This window comes from Scyliorhinus torazame, chromosome 15, assembly GCF_047496885.1.
Source record: "Scyliorhinus torazame isolate Kashiwa2021f chromosome 15, sScyTor2.1, whole genome shotgun sequence".
Taxonomy (NCBI): Eukaryota; Metazoa; Chordata; class Chondrichthyes; order Carcharhiniformes; family Scyliorhinidae; genus Scyliorhinus; species Scyliorhinus torazame.
This window is the reverse complement of record NC_092721.1, coordinates 139116230-139135847: the sequence shown is the minus strand read 5'-3', so window position 1 is coordinate 139135847 and position 19618 is coordinate 139116230. Positions and strand designations below refer to the sequence as shown.

Sequence of the window (19618 nt, the reverse complement as noted above, 5' to 3'; positions counted from 1 at the left end):
GTATAAAGGTTGGAAAATCTGAGATTGTCCACTTAGTCAGGAAGAATAGAAAAACAGAATATTATTCCGATGGAGAAAGACTGCAGAAATTGGTGTCCTGGTACAGCAAAGTGATCTGGAAAGCAAATGGAATACTGCCCTTTATTGCATGAGGATGGAACATTGCATGGAGATAGAACATAAAAGCAGGGAAATGCTTCTACAATTGTACATAGCTTTAGTAAGATCATATCTGGAGGACTGTGTGCAGTTGTTAGCTCCTTACTTCAGGAACATATAGCACTGGAAGCAGTTCAGGGAAGGTTCAATTCACTGACTCCTGAAATGATGGGGCTGTCTTATGAAGAAAGGTTCAGCATGTTAGGTTGATACTCATTGGAGTTCAGAAAAATGAAAGGTGATGTTATGAAGACAAGATTCTGAGGCAGCTTGACAGTTTAAAAATCAAAGATTTCCCATTTAAGATGGGGCAAGGAGGATGTTTTTCCTGAGTGTAATTAAGACTTTGGAATTCTCTTCCCGAGAGAGTAGTGGAAACTGACTTATTGAATATATTGGCAATGGAGGTAGACAAATAATAATAATCTTTATTAGTGTCACAAGGAGGCTTACATTATACTGCAATGAAGTGACGGACAGGGGAGTCAAGAGTTATGGTGGACAAGCTGGAAAGTGGAGTTAAGGCCACAAGTGATTAGCCATGATTTTACTGAATGTTGGAGCAGATTTGAGGGACCGGATTGCCTAATCCCACTTATCATGATCTTAGAGTCAGTTGATTATCAAAGGTGGATTATTAACAGGCAGCACAGTGGTTAGCACTATTGCGACACAGCGCCAGAGACCTGGGTTTGATTCCTGGCTTGTGTCACTGTCCGCACGGAGTCTGCACGCTCTCCCCATGTCTGCGTGTGTTTCCTTTACGTGCTCCGGTTTCCTTCCACAGTCCAAAGATATGCAGGTTAGGTGAATTGGACATTGTGGATTCTCCCCCAGTGTACTCGAACAGGCGCTGGAGTGTAGCGACTAGGGGATTTTCACATTAATTTCATTGCGGTGTTAATGTGAGCCTACTTGTGACACCAATAAAGATTAATTATTATTATTATAATAATAAGTACTTTTGAATGGACCTGACAACATAATGAACACTCCATATCACAAAGCCACTGCATCCAGCTGTGCCCATTGGACAAGACAATAATCTAATCATGAGGAAATTACACAGCTCACCCCACCAACATTACTGTGGCAAGGGTCAGGTGAAAGAAAATCCAAGAGAATGTCATCAGTATAGAGGATACACCTAGATTGTTATTCAGTGCTGGATGTTGTACTGAAATAAATGGAGACACGGGCAAAAAAATTTAAGAATTTTTAAATTTAAATTCTATCTAAACTCTTTGTAATTATTTATAATTTTTATGAGATCATTAAGATTTCAAGTGGTTCTAAGGAACTGAATAGAGTTTTACAAGAAATATTATGCCAAGCAATACTATATGGAGCCCTGATTTATTGGCATTGGAGGTGAATGAGAACATTGAAGCGATCAACAATCACTGAAAATGGGGCCCCAACAGCTGATCAAAGTTCAGACAATTAAGGGATTAAATTGTCATGTGGATAGATTTCTTGAGCTACAAAGTCAGGGGAGAACAAGGAACACCTCCACAAATGCCAGAAATACATAGATTTGGATTATATGATAAAAGTATCTTTAAAAGATAATGTAGAGTTTAAATTATCAGCATGATCGGTGGGTAGGAATTTGTTCTTCAGGGAGCAAGTTCTTATGAGTAGAAGACATTGAGTAATAAGATTGATGGATTAATGAAGATAACAATACTTGTCACCATGTTCTCGAGCTGGATTTAAAAAAAATGTATTTATTGAAGGCATTTTTCATTTACTGCTAAATGCAACAAAACCCTAAGATTTAGTGCAGTATGATCATAATTCCACACATACACACAAGCAAAAACTTTTATAAATAATTCAAATTGTCAAACATCATAAACCTCAATCGTAGTCAGCACTTCCTTTCACCCGGATATCCAAGGGATAACAAAGAAGTGGGAGGGCTCAGGATAAAATCCATATCTCCACACTTCCAACACCAGAGACGCCAAAGACGAAGAGAAAGAAATGGGTCCGTCCTAGGATGTACAGTCTGTCTGTACCATCAGAAGATAATCAAGAGATTCTTTAACAAAAATACAAAGCATGAAACATGACATCACTCGTTCTCATTGGGATTTTGCCCTATCCATAGTAAGGACTTAAGGTCCTAAAAAAACCCTCTACGCTGAACTATCAAGCTATCACAATCCTTTGGGGCGCTACTCATTCTCCCTGTAAATAAAACAGAGGGTATTAAAAAAAGTATTCCTTCCCTGTAAATATAAGGATTACAGCACATTTAAAAAAAAAGAGATAAAAATTGCACGACCCTCAAGCCTTACAACCCACTTGTCACGTTCTCCAAAAGAGAGAAGGTCCCCGGTCCCCAGCCGCAAACTGAGGCTTCCCTCCCTCCACCGCCGGAAAAACACCAGCAAGGATACAAAAAGTGATCCCAATATTTGCAGGATATCAGGACATCTGGAAAACAAAATTACTTCTGTGCTCATTGTATACCCATCTCAGGATAAAAGCCAACATCACATAAATTAGGAGTAAAATCATGAGGGAACAAAGTTCAGGATTAATAATGCATGGCAAGTTAATACGCCACCCACCGAGCTAGAAAAGGCCAAAGCTATGACCAGATTGCCAAGGAACATTCAAGATCCATCAAGAGCTTCACTGAACTCTTAGAACCTCTGCCTTGTTGTCGAACCAAAGTCCAGATGAGCAGAAACCCAGGTCCCGGCAGACAGCAAAGACTTTTCACTCTTGGCCTCCTCCGACTCCTCTTGACAACCACCAAGGTGAAAGCAACGCAAGAGCAGCAGTTGGGGCCACCAACCGACCCCTGGGCTCGATGACCAGATCAAACTTAGTCAAACGCAAGGCACCCAGCCCTCCAAACGAGATTGTGAAAGCATGGCAACCAGTTCTCAAAATCAGTTCAGGATAGGGACAAACTTGATATTGATCTTTACTTGTTCGTCTTTATTATAAGATAAGACATAGGAGCGGAAGTAAGGCCATTCGGCCCATCGAGTCTACTCCACCATTCAATCATGGCTGATTTCAACTCCATTGACCCGCTCTCTCTCCATAGCCCTTAATTCCTCGAGAAATCAAGAATTTATCAACTTGTGCTTCTGTTCATTGTCCTGACCCAGAGAACCCTATAGGGTTCTACACCAGAAAGTGAAGGGTAGAAATGGAGCCAATATTTACACACTTTTATATTTATTTGCAGAGTTATACATGACAAGCATGCAGCACTCTTTTAAAAAAATGTATTTGATTATAAACATGTATCAAAACAGGTTACAGTGAACAAACACCCCGGTAAACATGCTTCCCAACAATCAACTATCTAGTCTGCACAGAGTTTTCCTCTTTTTCACCCCCCCCCCCCCCCCCCGGACGAACAGCCCCTCAAACACGGTCACACACATCCCCCACCTTGCCCCAAACCTCCCTGAAGAGCCCCTAACTCATACGTTATCTTTTCTAAATCGCAGGAAGTCACACAGGTCACCCAACCAAGCCGCTACCCCCGGTGGCGATGCCGGCCACCACTCCAGCAAAATCCGCCGCTGTGCAATCAGAGAGGTGAAGGCCAAGACATCGGCCTTCCTCCTCTCCATGAGCTCCGGCTTCTCTGAGACCCCAAATATCGCCACCAAAGGGTCCGGGTCCACTTCCTCCTCCACTATCCTGGTTAAGACCGCGAACACTCCCGCTAAGAATCATCCCAATTTTTTGCAACCCCAAAACACGTGCGTGTGATTTGCTGGCCCCCGCCCACACCTCTCACACTCATCTGCTACCCCCTGAAAGAACCCACTCATTCTCGCTCGAGTCATGTGCACCACCTTAAACTGTATCAAGCTCATCCTTGCACATGAGGCTGTCCTGTTTACCCGCCGCAGTGCCTTACTTCATGCTCCCCAATTGATTTCCCCTCCCAACTCTGCTTCCCATTTCTCCTTGATCTTCACCACCCGCTCGCCTCTCTCTCCCCCAGCCACTTGTATATATCCCCAATTCTTCCCTTCGACATCCGGGATCAGCAGTCGCTCCAGCAGGGTGTATCCTGGCAACCTAGGAAACTCCTCCAGGCCTTTTGTGCAAAGTCTCTAACCTGCAGATACCTGAACTCACGCCCCCTCAGCAGCTCTACCCGCTCCATTAGCTCCTCCAGACTGGCGAACCCTTCCTCCAAATACAGATCCCTCACCTTGACCAGCCCCACTTCCCTCCACCTCCTGTATACACAATCCATCCCCTCCTGGCTAACAAGCATGCAGCTCTTAACACAACTGATTTATTAGGAACTCAAATAAATCTTCAGTTACTGCCTACAATTAAACAATTAGCATATAATTAACATTGTTTTCTCTAATTTTACATATAATTAGTGTACGACCAAACAAATTAAATACAAAACCTACGTATTCTGTACAAAGGTTTATATTTTAAAAATGCCCTTTCTCTGGGACCCCATAACATTTCTTTGTATATGTACTTCGATGATTGATGACTTGCATCTACTCATTTAATTTGGGATTTTCTTTGTCCATCAACTCCAATAGAGTCAGCACTTTAGCAGCTAACGTTTTAAAACCACCCTTTTAACTTCCTTGGCTTCCCAAGGTAAAGGACAGTATTTCTCTTTTTCACCTGGAAGCACTATTATGAAACTATTTGCATTGGAATATTCAATAGGAATAGGAGCATGCGAAGCATTGCTAAAAATGACTAGTTTCATGTCCTTTAGGTCACCCGAGGGTGGGAACCTACAGATTAAATTCATCTACGTTTGTCTGTCTGTAAACAATATGTAACAAAAACAAATGGATGGATTTCAATGAAACATGGTATGCAGATAGGTAATGGCCCATGAAAGAATGGAGTAATAATTTGGCAAAGATACGGATTCAGATCAGATCCTGGACCTTTTTAAGAAGGTATCCGTTAACATTTGTAAAAATCATTAGAATGTTGATTGTTTTAGACTAGGGATTCTCAGCTGCTTGATCTTTAGGACATATTTCAAGTTGTTTTAGAAGCAGTTAGGCCCTCGATCCCTCTCACCCGTATCCACATCCCATGGTCGCTCCACACCCACACATAAATGCCCCTTCATACTCCCAGAGGCCCCACTGTGCTAACATATTCCCCACTCATCCCCCCCGACAGAATCATAGCCCCTCCAAACAAACTCATGCTACATGTGAGGGAGCATGAGGGCCTGACATCAACTCCATAGGCACTCATCTAGTGTCCACTCTGGGCAGACATCAGGAGCCATGCAGAGATGAAAAAAAATACTAATCTAATATAACTTTCTTTGACGAGGTGACACAGGCAGTGGATGAAGGTAGTGTCGTGGATGTTGTATATTTGGACTTTCAGAAAGCATTTGATACATGGCAGGTTGGTTGGCAAATTAAAAATGTTTGGGATTGATGGGTCCTTGACAGAAGCTGGCTAAGATATAGGAAACAAAGGGTAGGCATAGGTGGACATTTCTCAGACTGGAGAGGAGTTGTAAATGGTGTTCCCCAGGGCTGTGTTGGGACTCTTGCTTTTTCTGATTTATATAAATGATTTAGAAGTGGGTGTTGAGGGCAAAATCTCTAAATTTACAGAGGGAGAATAGTGAATTGTGAGGATGACACTGAGCAACTTCAGAGCGACATTGACAAGTTGACCAAATGGGCAGACACCTGATGAGCAGATGAACTTAAATACAGCGAAATGTGAGGTAATGTATTTTGGTCGAAGAAACGGGGAGACAATATGGGCTCAATGATACAACTTTGAGGGGAGTACAGGAGCAGAAGGACCTTGGGGTTCAAGTGCATAATTCTCTGAAGGTGGTAGGGCAAGTTAAAACGGTGGCCAGGCAAGTTGAAACAGTTGTCAAGAAAGTTTATAGCATCCTTGGATTTATAACTAGAGGCATAGAATATAAAAGCAAAGAATTGATGCTACGCCTCTACAAATCATTGGCCAGACCACATTTGGAGTATTTTGTGCAGTTCTGGGCATCTTGTTTAAGGAAGGATGTTAAAGCCCTGGAGAGAGTACAGAGGAGATTGACTAGAATGATACCAGGCATAAGAATTAGAGATACAAGGAGAGAGTGGAGAAATTGAGCTTGTTCTCCTTGTAGCAGGGAAGATTAAGAGGCGACCTTATTGAGGTGTTCAAAATTCTGAACAATTTTGACAGCGTAAAGAAGGATATTCTGTTTCCACTAGTTGGTGTATCAGTGATTAGGAGGGTCACAATATCAAGATGGTCAGCAAGAGAGCTAGGAGTGAGATGAGTAGAAACGTCTTTACTCAGAATTGTTAGAGTTTGGAATGTCCTGTTTGGGAGAGTGGTGGAGGTGGATTTCATAGGTTTCAAAAAAGAGAGCTGGATATATATTTGAAAGTGATGAATTTAGAGGGCTGCAGAGATCAGGCTGGGGAGTGGGACTAGCTGGGTAGCTCTTTTGTGAGCCCGTGCAGGCACAATGGACTGATTGGCCTCCTTCTGTGCTGTAAATAACAAAACAAACAACTAACTCACCCACTCTAGTAAAAAAAAAGCTCCCATTCATGAAATTCATTCAAAGCTTTCACATTTCACGTGGTTAATCTCTTATAAAAACAAACTTCTATTCAGACGCCTCATACAGCTAATCCTTTAAGAGCAATCAACTGTGAACACGGATTCCCCCACCCCCAGATAATTTTTTGGGGGAACTCAGCCAAATATTCGTAATTACATAATACTGGAGTATCATAAATGGTCCCAGGTGTTTTTAACAAAGAGTATTGGAAACAAATTAAGGAATTCCCAAACATTTAACTATATAGAACTATGTACAGGGCGAGATAAGCACCAAGGCTCCTTCCAGAAGTATTTCTCTCCGGGTTCCAGGCACACGTTAAATGATATCACTCGTGATGTATATTAGTATTTGCATAATGGCTATTAAACCTTGAAACAACAACTCCTCCAATGCTTTCTGTTAAGATCCCAGACCAAACACCAACAATTTTTAGGATACCAGGCAAGAACGCTAAACACTTTTTTAAAAATGTAAAACTGTGAGGAATTGATACTTCGCTCCAGGAGTGATTCCACAGCCAATAGGTATATTTGAAATTAAAAGAAACTTTATTATTAACACAGGATTAAACACATCATCTCAGAAAATAGCTTACAATTAACAGTTAAACAATTCTTAACAACAAAAAGAAAAACTAATTTCTAATTGATACTTTCTCCATCTCCAAATAAGTAAAGCACATCAACAGGTCAAAAATCACTTATCAATAAAGGTAGCAAACACATGGATTGTCCTTGCTGTCTTCTGGATGGAAATTTATTCGAAATACTGCTGGTAGAGAGAGAAACCCTTCAGACACCAGCTGCAAGTGTTGCTGACTTTGGGACACAATTGCTTAACCGGAGTCTTTGGCAAAACCTTCTGCTCAGCTTAAAGCTCTCAGCATTCTAAAAATTAAGCTTCAGGCTACAGACCTGGCTCCTCCCATTAATTACACCATCTTCATTTCACTCCGATCCCCAGACCTGCTTCCCAAGTCTAAACACAATGTTTCAAATGATCTACTCCAGGGAATCTTCCATCTATAAACACGTCCATTAGGCCTCTCTTTCTAAACACGTTAATGGTTGGCATACATGATGATCGCACTTATAAGGCATCTCAATTGCACATTTTGCAGTCACAGAGTTTGGATTCTTGAACCTAGATTCTTGAATAATATTGCTGCAACACATATCTACATGAACAAAGGTTTTAAAACACTACTGCAGATATAAAATACAATATAGGACTTCTAGTGGCGGCATGCAAGGTGAAATCACACACAAGGTAGCTCCAGCCAGAGGACATTTTTCAGCCTTTTTTTGCTTGGTTTCGGGTGTAATTTCAGTGGAAAAATCCTACCCACTTGAAGACTCAAGGTGCCTACATCAGAAAAATGCCAAGAAAGGCTGGGGGTTAAGAAATCAGTGGGTGGATGGCTTCCGGTGGCGGCTGTGAAGGAGTAAGTCGCACATTTGGTGGCTCCCGCTCTGGTCGGACGTTTGGACCTTTCCCCCGTTTTTCTATCGGACTGGATTTTTAAAACGGATGTTAGTGGCAATTGTTTACTGAATTCCCACTTCGGTGCATGGAGAGAAGGACTAGAAGTTTTTGTAAGGGCAGAAACAAAAAGATAGAGAAGGCTTAGGCTGTAGCTGCAAAAGAAGACAGCATGGAGGAGGTTCGGATCTCTGGCTTGTCAACCCAGGAGTCTATCGAGCAGCTGATGAGAGTCATTCAGGAAGGCTTTGCTACGCAGAAATGGGACTGCTTGGACCCGATAAAAGAGTCGATTGAGCGGTTGGAGCATAGATTGGACGCCCAGGATCGGGCGATCCAGAAGGTGGAGAAGGCATTGGCTGATCGGGAGGAACATCAGACTGCGGTGGAGCTGGAGGTGGGGATGCTGAGGAACCAGCAGAAGTTGTTCCTCGAGAACCTAGAAAATAGGTCCCGCTGGCAGAACTTAAGAATCGTCGGGCTCCCGGAGGGGTCTGAAGGAACGGACGCTGGGGCATACATCACAGACATGTTTGTGAAGCTGAAGGGGAATGGGGCATTCTCCCGGCCCTTGGAGGTGGATAGGGCCCACAGAGCACTCGTGAGGAAGCCGCGAATGGGAGAGCCCCCCCCCACCCCGCCCCGCCCCACCCCCCGCCAGAGGGCAATGGTGGTGAGATTCCACAGGTTCTCGGATAAGGAGCGCATTCTACAGTGGGCCAAGCAGACATGGTGCTGTAAATGGGGCAATAGCATTGCGGGTTTACCAGGACCTGAATGTAGAGGTGGCCAGGAGGAGAGCAGGCTTCAATCAGATCAGGTCGATCCTTTTTAAGAAAAAGGTGAAGTTTGGACTGTTATACACAGCCCGTCTCTGGTCACGCATGAGGATCAGTACTTCGACTTCGATTCGCCTGAGGACGTGTTGGACTTTGCAAAAAAGAAAGGGCTGATGATGGATTGAGAACTTTTGAACTTGGCTGCAACGTTCATGTTTTTGTTTTTTCTTTCTGTTTCTCTGATTTTGTAAAAGATTTCCCGGTTAGTGTTTCATGGAAGATGTTTGTGATGCCGTTTGCAATGATTTGGAACCAGCGGTAGAGCTGAGTGAGTAGTTTTCATTTGCACTGTTGCGGGATGGAGGGGTGCTTGTTTTGATCTTTGTGTTTTTCTGTTGGGCAATTGTGTGTGGGGAGTGTTTGATGAGTTTGTTTGTATGAGGGGGGGGGGGGGGAGAGAAACAATAGGTGGGAGACTATCTGGCGCCGGGGATGGGGGCCACCAAGCTAACTGGGTGAGCTAGCCCTCGGAAGCACAGTGGGGTGTGTGCATATGTTTGGTTTAGTAAAAAGGGATTGGGTTACAGCGTGTTGTTACTGGCGGGGAGGGGGCAAATGTTCTGCTGACGAGGGAGGGACTTGGGCTGAGGGGCAGAGAGGAGGATGGGGGCAGGGGCTGCCTGGGGATGGACCGGTGGAGGTGAGGAGCACGGGCTGGAGACAGGCCTAAAAAAGGGGATGGCTGATCGGCAGGGGGGCGGGGTGCAGTGAGCCCCCCCAACTAGGCTGATCACCTGGAATGTTTGAGGGTTAAATGGGCCGGTCAAAAGGGCACGTGTGTTCGCGCATCTTAGGAGAATGAAGGCGGACGTGGTAATGTTGCAGGGGACGCACCTTAGAGCAATGGACCAGGTTAGACTGAGGAAAGGCTGGGTCAGTCAAGTCTTTCACTCGGGACTAGATTCAAAGACTAGAGGGGTTGCGATCCTGATCAATAAGCGGGTGTTTTTTGATGCAGGAAGAATAGTCTCGGACATGGGAGGTCGGTACATTGTGGTCAGTGGGAAGCTAGAGGGGGTGCAGCTGGTATTAGTAAATGTGTATGCGCCAAATTGGGATGGTGTGGAATTTATAAAGAGGATGCTGGGGAAGATACCGGACCTGGACTCACACAGGTTGGTCATGAGAGGGGACTTAAACACAGTTATGGACCCTGGCTTGGACCGGTGCAAGCAATGACAAAGGAACTAAGAGGGTTCATGCAGCTGATGAGGAGGTGGATACATGGAGATTTGGGCAGCTGAGGGTGAAGGAGTTCTCCTTCTACTCACACGTGCATAAAGTGTATTCCCAGATTGATTTCTTTATTTTGAGCTGGGCCTTGCTGGCTGGGGTGGTGGACACAGGGTACTCGGCTATTACAATCTCAGATCATGTTCCGCACTGGGTTGACCTGCGGTTAGTAAAGACAGTAACCAGCACCCGGACTGGAGGTTGGATGTGGGACTTCTGGCGGATGAAGGGGTGCGCAAGCGGCTGAGGAAATGTATTCACAGCTACCTGCAGGTCAATGACACGGGGGAAATTTCAGCATCGGTGGTGTGGGAAGCACTGAAGGTGGTGGTCAGGGGGGAGCCGATCTCGACCTGGGCCCATAAGGAGAAGGTGGACAGGGCAGAGACGGACCGACTGGTTAAGGAGATACAACAGATCGATAGGAGGTATGCAGAGACCTCAGAGGCAAGCCTTTTAAGGGAACGGCGGAGGCTACAGGCGGAGTTCGGCTTGTTAACCACAGGGAGGGCGGTGGAGCAGCTGAGACAGGTGAGGGGGGGGCGATCTATGAACATGGAGAGAAGGCCAGCAGAATGCTTGCACAGCAGCTTAGGAAGAGGGAGGCAGCTAGGGAGATAGGGAAAGTAAAGGACAGAGATGGGAACCTGGTTGGTGATTCAGTAGGGGTGAATAAGGCGTTTAGGGATTTCTACAGCAGGCTGTACAGGTCACAGGAGGTGAGGCACTTATTGGAGGGGCTGAATTTCCCAAAGATGGACGGGGAGCGGGTACAAGGGCTGGGGGCCCCCATTGGGCCGGAGGAGATAGTGGAGGGCTTGAAGGCCGTGCAGGCGGGTAAGGCCCCGGGTCCGGACGGGTACCCAGTGGTGATTTATAAAAGGTTCTCGGGGATATTGGGGCCGGTGTTGTTGAGGATGTTCAATGAGGCAAGGGAAAGAGTGGTGCTGCCCCCGACGATGTCACAGGCAATGATTTTGCTGATTCTGAAGCGGGACAAGAACCCGGAGCTGTGTGGGTCCTACAGGCCGATCTCCTTGCTGAATGTAGATGCCAAGTTGCTTGCCAAAATCTTGTCCTCCAGGATCGAGGATTGTGTTCCGGACGTTATTGGGGAGGACCAGACGGGGTTTGTTAAGAGCAGGCAGTTAGTGGCCAATGTAAGAAGGCTATTAAATGTGATCATGATGCCCCCGGAAGGTAGGGAGGTGGGGGTAGTGATCGCAATGGATGCAGAAAAGGCTTTTGATCGGGTAGAATGGGACAATCTGTGGGAGATACTGGGACGGTTCGGATATGAGCGTGGCTTTATTGACTGGGTCAGGTTACTGTATCAGGCTCCTGTGGCAAGTGTGCGGATGAATAGGACAACATCGGACTATTTTAGACTGCACCGGTTGTACGAGACAGGAATGCCCCCTCTCCCCACTGTTGTTTGCGCTGGCTATAGAGCCGTTGGCAATTGCCCAGAGAGCCTCGAGGGGCTGGAGAGGACTGGTCCAGGGGGGGGGGGGGGGGGGGGGGGTGGAGCACAGGGTTTCGCTCTATGCGGATGACCTGCTTCTGTACGTTTCGGACCCAATAGAGGGCATGGAAGAAATCATGAGGATTCTAGGGGAATTTAGCCGGTTTTCGGGGTATAAGCTTAATATGGGAAAGAGTGAGATGTTTGTGGTCCAGGCGAGGGGACAGGAGTGGCGACTGGGAGAGCTGCCGTTTAGGTTCGTAAAGGGAAGATTTAGGTACCTAGGCATCCAAGTGGCGCGGGAATGGGACCGGCTGCATAAATTGAATCTGGCCCGGTTGGTGGACCAAATGAAGGATGATTTTCGGAGATAGGACGCGCTTCCGTTGTCTCTGGCTGGGAGGGTGCAAACGGTGAAGATGACGGTCCTCCCAAGATTCCTATTTGCATTTCAGTGTCTCCCCATCTTTATTCCGTGGTCTTTTTTTAAGCGGGTCAACAGAGTGATCACGGGCTTCGGCTGGGCGGGCAAGACCCCGCTAGTAAGGAAGGCAATGCTTGAGCGGAGTCGGGGAGAGGGCGGGCTGGTGCTGCCAAATTTTAGCAACTGTTGCTGGGCGGCTAATAAAGCCATGATCAGGCAGTGGGTGGCGGGATTGGTATGGGTGCATATGCAGGCGGCTTGATGTAAGGGCACGAGTTTGGGGGCGTTGGTAACTGCACCTCTGCCGTTCCCACCGGCACGGTACTCCACCAGGCCAGTGGTGGTGGCGGCCCTGAGAGGTTGCTCCAGTGACTGTGGCCGCTGTTAGCTTTTATGGAGCAGATCCGTAGCAGTTTTAACATCCAAGAGATAAGGAATTTGCATTTTTTTCTCAGGTCCACAAGATTTATTCTAGATTAGACGTTTTTCTGATGGGTAGGTCTTTCCTCCCATGGGTGTGGAAGGCAGAGTAATCGGCGTTGGTTATTTCTGACTATGCCCCACATTTGTATATTTGGTTCTGGAGTCGGGCCCCACTCAATGCCCACCGCGTTTGGATGATTGGATGCAGCGCTGTTAGCGGACAAGGGGTTCAGTGGGTGCATGTCTACTGCGATTGAGGAATATCCCTTAAAGCAATTAGTGGGGAGATAATTCCCGATAAGGCGATTCCACATAGGGCTACAAGGACGGAGCAGCAGAGGCTGGTGGAGGCTATCCTAGAGGTAGATCACTGATACCTGTGTGATCCTACCCCAGAGCTGCTGGTGAGCAGGAAGATGTTGCAGACGGAGTTTGAACTGTTGCCTACAGCAGTGTGTTTCAAACTCTTCTTCCCCCTCACCGCCCCCCCCCCCCCCCACCAACCCCAGGACCCAATTTTACACCCCCCCCCCCCCCCCCCCCCCCGCCAAACCCCAGGACCCACTTTTACCAATCAGCCAACCTTCCAGACATACGCCGGCCATCATTCACGAGCCACAATTTTTGCTTAGCTTTAATGTGACAGATCCTCACGATTTTACTTGCTTTGTCATTCAATGTCACTTCCTGCTGAGAATTTAAGTTCACACTGCATCCTTTGAAAAAAAAAAATCAAGGGATTTGTCCTCAAACACGCCATGTTTAGTCTTAAAAGGCCTTGGAAATTGAGGGTTTTAAACTTCCATTTGCTAATAGTTCCCTGCACACGTGGACTTTATATCCTGATTTGTATTGGCACAATTAATGAAGCCATACCTCAAGTAATCATCTTTATACTGCTTTGTTCCTGATCTCAGTTTCTTTCTGATGAGTTGTTCACCAGAGACCGCGGAGCTCACAACGGCACTGCTTTGTCCTGCCGTACTCTCCTGGGTAGCGCTCTCTGTCAGATTTAGCTGAGAAATCCTGACGTGCTCGTGTCCCTGGCCCTCTCTTCCTTCTTATAAACTTATCCATCTCCAATTCAGTCCTGTTGCTTGCTTGCTGGTAGCTCAAAATGGAAGAACCTCTCGCGCGCCCAGAGCACTTGACGTAAGTGTATCTGCATGACCTGCTCTCTGCGCCGCTTCAAGTGGGAAGACTCAACCAATGTGTTTTTTTAAATCTGCTTCTGCATCGGTTATTGTATGGGGCCCCCACACTGCTAGTGTCCGTACTAATGGCTTGATTTCTCATTCAAACTTTCCAATGAATAGGTGTGTCCACTGTCTCCGCTCGATTGCTTTAGCGATGGAGCCATTGCATCGAAGTCTTCCGCTAAGCGGAAGGGGATATGGACGTTGGGATGGGTGGGTAATGAAACAGAAGAGTGCCGATATACATAGACGCTCTGCTGCTTTATATTACGGATGCAGTCTCCACGAGAGAGAGAAAAGCGAGAGGTTGGGGGGGGGGGGGGGATACTTTCCGGTCAACCTTCCAAGTGGGGAGTCAATGTGGGGTTGTTGTTACCTTTGCGTCGTGTCAGGTCTAGCTTCCACGTGGGACAACCTTCCCTTGTCCTTAGTAGAAAGCATCCAGGCTATCAAAATAATGTCATCCTGAGATTTGTATTTATTTTCCAGTGTCTCCACACTTTTCTCCCCAAATCCTTTTTTGTTAGGATCAACAAGTTGGCAGGTGAGACCCCAAGGATTCATAGGGCATTTCTTCGAAGAGACAGAGGGGGGAGGGTGGGGGGGGTGCTAGCATTGCTCTTTGGGGTGGTTCAGTGGGCTAAGTGCCATATGGAGGCAGATGAAGGCAAGTTCATGCAGGGGCTCTAATCTATGTGCGACAGTAGTGGCCTTGCTGCTGCTTTCTCTGGCAAGGTATTCTTTGAACCTGGTGGTTGTGTCCTCTCTAAGGATATGGAAGCAATTTAGGCAGCATATTGGGCTTAGTTCCATGTAGTCACTGGCCTCAATTTGTGATAATCACCTATTTGGTTGTCAAGCTTAGACTCGACGTTCAGGTCATGGTGGGTCTCTAGAGATTCGGGGATTTATTTTTGTGTCAACAAAGTTTTGACCCTGGAACAGATTTGTTCAGATAAGGGGGGGGGGGGTCCCAGGTTCGATTCCCGCTTGGGACATTGCCTGTGCGGAGTCTGCACGTTCTCTCAGAGTGTTTCCTCTGGGTGTTCCGTTTTCTTCCCACAGGTCCCGAAAGACGTGCTTGTTAGGTGAATTGGACATTCTGAATTCTCCCTCAGTGTGCCCGAACAGGCGCGTAGTGTGGCAACTAGGGGATTTTCACAGTAACTTCATTGCAGCGTTAATGTAAGCCTACTTGTGATACTAATAAAGATTATTACATCAGTATCATTGTCAGCTTCAGACAGTTTCTGCTCAATTGTCTTTCAAAATGGGGAGATGTGCGTGCTGATAATATCACTGGAGTAGTAATCCAGAGTACCAAGCTAATGCTCTGGGGACATGGGTTCAAATCCCACCATGGCAGCTAGTGGAATTTGAATTCAATGAATAAATCTGAAATTGAAAGTTAATCTCAGTAATGGTGACCGTGACAACCATTGTTGATTGTAGTAAAAACCCATCTGGTATACTCATATCCTTCAGGGAAGGAACTCTTATCCATATCCGATCTGGCCTACATGTGATTGCAGATCCATAGAAACATGGTCAACTCGCAAGAGAAATTAAGGACTCACCAGCAATGCCCAGGGCCCATGGAAGATTTTTTTTTTAAAACACCGTTACATTAGGGAGATATTTTAAAAGTTTAATTTGAGTCATACTGTTTTTCTATAAACAGGTGACAAGGTGTACATGTGCACTGATAAAACAATCTCCAACTTAGCCTGTTATAGTTACATCTATCCACCAGTGACTATTGCTCCCCAAGTTGTGTTTGCTTGCCCTCCAGTGTCATGCAGAACACCTGAGCTTTACTTCAGCTTCCCAAATTACCTGAAAATTTTGTAATTTAGCAATGCAAACAAGGTCAAAGTGCATACGTTTGAAATCATTTTATATCTCTATGCTGTGTTCCAATTATCCGTGAAGTCTTGGTCTCTACTCATGTGCAATGTTAGGAGAGATAAAGTGTCACTACTATGTAGGATTTACTCGCTGCCATCATGGTTTCTGTCACATTTATGCATGTATGTTTGTATCTATAATGCGAATCAATTATGCAAACAGTTCACTGTGCGCACAAAATCTGGCCAGAAATTAAGATGTTTTTTCAAACCTTATTTTTAAATCCTTTTGTAGTAACTGAATATTTTTAATGTTAAAAATAAATGTTTAAAGAAAACGATTTTTTGAGAGCAAAACAAAAGAGACAACTGACAACATGTTGCAGCTTTTGCGTTCTTGTAGCTTCAGAATTTATTTTAAACAGACTCTTAGCCGCCTCCCCCAAAATGTAATCAGAGTTCACTTTTCAACACAGGTAGAATTTTGAAGTCAACAGTCGCTAATCACCACTTACAAATACAAGTTAAAGAAAAGGTGTTTAATTACCACACACAATGTTGTAAACCTATAGCATTTCCTCATTACAGAACTTTTCAAATATAATAAAGTTAATTGTTGAAAGCTTTGATCATCAACAATACACAAATGATGAGAGGGGAATGAAAAACGATTTATCTGGCACCTTTCAGGACCTCAGGAAGTCGCAAGCGCTTGACAACTTTTGAAGTGTTCTTTTCAATTTTTTCCCCCAATTAAAGGACAATTTAGCATGGCCTATCCATCTACGCTGCACATGTTTGGGTTATGGGGGGTGAGACCCACCAGACATGGGGAAAATGTGCAAACTCCACACGGACAGTGCCCTCGGGCCGAGATCGAACCCGGGTCCTTGGCGCTGTAAAGCTGACCACTGCACCACTGTGCTGCCCTGGTTCATTTCATTTTGTTGGAGAAATAGTCCATTTGTATTTCATAAATATTCCCTATTCATTGCATTTTGTTGGAGAAATTCATGCTTCTATTGCTGCAGATTTGGTCTTAAGCTCAGTTTATTGCAGAATTTAAATAGTTAGCTTGCTTTGCTGTTTGCTCCTAAATGCACGGTTTTCTACAAATTCCACCCAATGTTCATTGGCTGGAACAGTGGCATCAAAAGACTCTTCGCCAAAGTGGGTAAATAACAATGAAAAAATATTTCAGTTTCCATGCACTTGTAGACTCGGACCACCAAGCAGGCTCGGACCACCAAGCTTCATGGGGGAGCAGCCCAGGATTGCCTCAGTCAGTAACCTTAGTGTAGAAAAGTAAACCAGGCAAGGAGAAATGTTGAACTATTTTTCTTTATGCCCTCACAAATACCCCAGACAAAGCACTCCTTCTCAAGAGCCATCAGCAGCCCAGCATTCCCTCCACACAAAGCTCTTATACCTTCACCATTAAGAAGTCCCTCTAATGCAGGCAGTGTCAAACTCAGGGTGTTGGGAGGGTCGCGGAGCCATCCGTCGCGGCGCATCCGTCGCAACGCTCCTGATCACGCAAATCCACGCGCAACAGACAGCTTTTAATAATGCCGGCTGCGAGTGGCCTTCAAATGGCCAGGAACCGGTAAAAAAAATTTGGCCGCATTACGCATGCCTGCCCGACCATCGGTGCTCTTGCGCAAAACTATGCGCATGTGCACCGACGATCGGGCACACATGCGCAGTATGGCCGCATTTTTTTTATATGGTCGCAGCTTTTTTTCTCCAAGTTCTGGGTGCCATAGGGACCATTGGGGCCAAAGGAACCCAAAACTATTTCCTCCATTTCTGTCAGCAACAAACAAGGTAAGAGAAAATGGTGGGCCGCGAAGATCGGCCAGCGCGGGCCCGCGAAGGTCGGCCATTGGGTAAAAATGGGTTCCCGGAAATTTTTTTTGAAAAACACTGCTCTAACGGCTCACTCATGAACTCTGTGTGGACTGTAATCCCACCTAACCTGCCCAGCTTTCTTAGCAGAGTTACAGTAAAATCACAAATTCACACACAGTAAACTGTTTCTACTTGCTCCCATGCTCTGTATAAACAATGTCCCCATCTACTTCTTTGCAATTCTACAGAACTAACAACTTCTCCCTGTTTGCCACTTTATCAGTAGATTGGCACCAACAGAATGCCATGCTCCATCACTCAACTATTAATGGCCTCATAAAACCCACATGGTTCATTATTCCCCAAGTCCAAAACATCCCCAAAAGCCAGCACCACTGCTATGACATTCAGCGCTTCCCTGCACTCCACACTGTACCCCCCCACCCCCCAATTCCCATCTGCTGACCTCGCTCCTGCACCCTCATCTCCCATTACCATCAATTTGACCCCATCTGGGTGGAATAAACCACCACCTTCCCACCCTGTATATCCTGAATATTCCTTTTCATTTTGACTTCCTAGGTGCATTAACAGAGAATCAACCATTAGTCGCAATGTTTTATTTTTAAAAATTATGGAGCATCTCTGATATCAATTGTTAATAAATAGTGGTTACAGATTCATGCAATCATGATTCACTCACTTATGGACACATTTACTTTTAAAAAAGCACTCACCAATTTTATGCGGGGATGTCAAAAGCACTGATTCTCCATTTAGAAATCCATCTCCAGCACCATCCATGTCATCAGAGTTAGAAGCTCCTATGTCATATTGAAAAGCTTGTTTCTGTACTCCCTCATCTACAACTTCAAATTTCTGGTCTTGAAGAGAGGTTACATTGCAAATCATTAAATCCAAATCCGTTCCCCCAGAACATTGCGCTGGTGCTTCATTTATGACTGGCTTTGAACTAGCATCTAATGTGGTGACACAAGTTATTTGTATCTCAGAGTCTGGTTCAGTACTTATACCCTGATTTAATGCTTCGCCTCCATTTGCTCGCAAAGTATGACCTCTCCTGGAATCTGAAAGCATTTCTGGTTGTAAAGGGTGACATTCATTCAAATCAACTTCCTTTATTCCTGTTCTGCTTTCCCAATTTAAATTGTTATTCTCCAAATTTGGAGGACAAAATAAACCCTGATTATCTACATACTGCACTGCAATATTATGGAACCCAACTTTTTGGTTGTCCAAGTCAGATGAAAAACCCATGGTTGGTTCATTGAATCCATTTCTTTTAGTACATCTTCCAGATGTGGCAATGGTGGTAACTTTTCCTGGCTCAGGGTTTCCTTCTTCCTCATCATCAATGATAATGGGCTCCACTGGAGATACAGAATCTTTTCCTAATGGTGGCAATGATATATTCATTTCATTTCCTATCGATTCTGGATTTTGAAACACTGCAAGCGAGGCAATGGTTCTATCTGCTCTGGCGGTTGTAGGACAATTTGCTGAAAAGGAAGGTTCAACAAAAACAACATCATCGTCATCCTCCTCATTCTGGGAACAGGTTAAATTGCCTTCTACAGGCTTCCAACAGGAGTTATCAGAGTTAGTTTCGAGATGATTGCTCACATTTTGTGAGCCAAAAGTTGCAGCTGCATTTGAGATTGCAGTGGACATATTGAGATCATCATGTATTCCTCCGCCAACTCCCAAGTATTTTTGTTGTTCAATGTATTGGTCTTCTGGTGCTGAGCTCATACCTATAGCTTCATTACTTCCAACATTCATGGCTCAAATATCAGCTGTATTAAAAAAAAAGAATGAGTTATTATCGTAAATATTAAAGATTAAGCAATATCTTGATTTGAAAACTTAATGACTGGCAACCCAGTCATGTCTACCTAGTCTGGAAAACTAAAATTTTGTTTGCAAATGAAGAAGTTTGTATTTCTATTGAGCTACGTTTTCAGGCAAAAGTTAACGTATCATACATCACAAAATTGTGAAACAATAGAGCATGTATTTTTTCTTATAAAGCGCTAAAAAGTAGCTTGTACATTTACAGATATTCCAAAATATTCAATGTTACTTT

General features: G+C 44.9%; 1 protein-coding gene across 5 annotated transcripts in view; it reads right to left on the bottom strand.

The window, feature by feature from the left end:
- zmym2 (zinc finger, MYM-type 2) overlaps positions 1 to 19618 on the bottom strand; it is a 237603-nt gene that overhangs the window by 177902 nt on the left and 40083 nt on the right. For all 5 annotated transcript variants that reach the window (XR_011935198.1, XM_072476815.1, XM_072476811.1 and 2 more), the window contains exon 2: positions 18249 to 19328. Coding sequence is in view for 4 of the 5 variants with exons in the window: in XM_072476815.1 (XP_072332916.1) it covers positions 18249 to 19314 (1066 nt within the window). In the remaining variant the exon portion in view is untranslated. The remainder of the gene's footprint in view (positions 1 to 18248; positions 19329 to 19618) is intronic.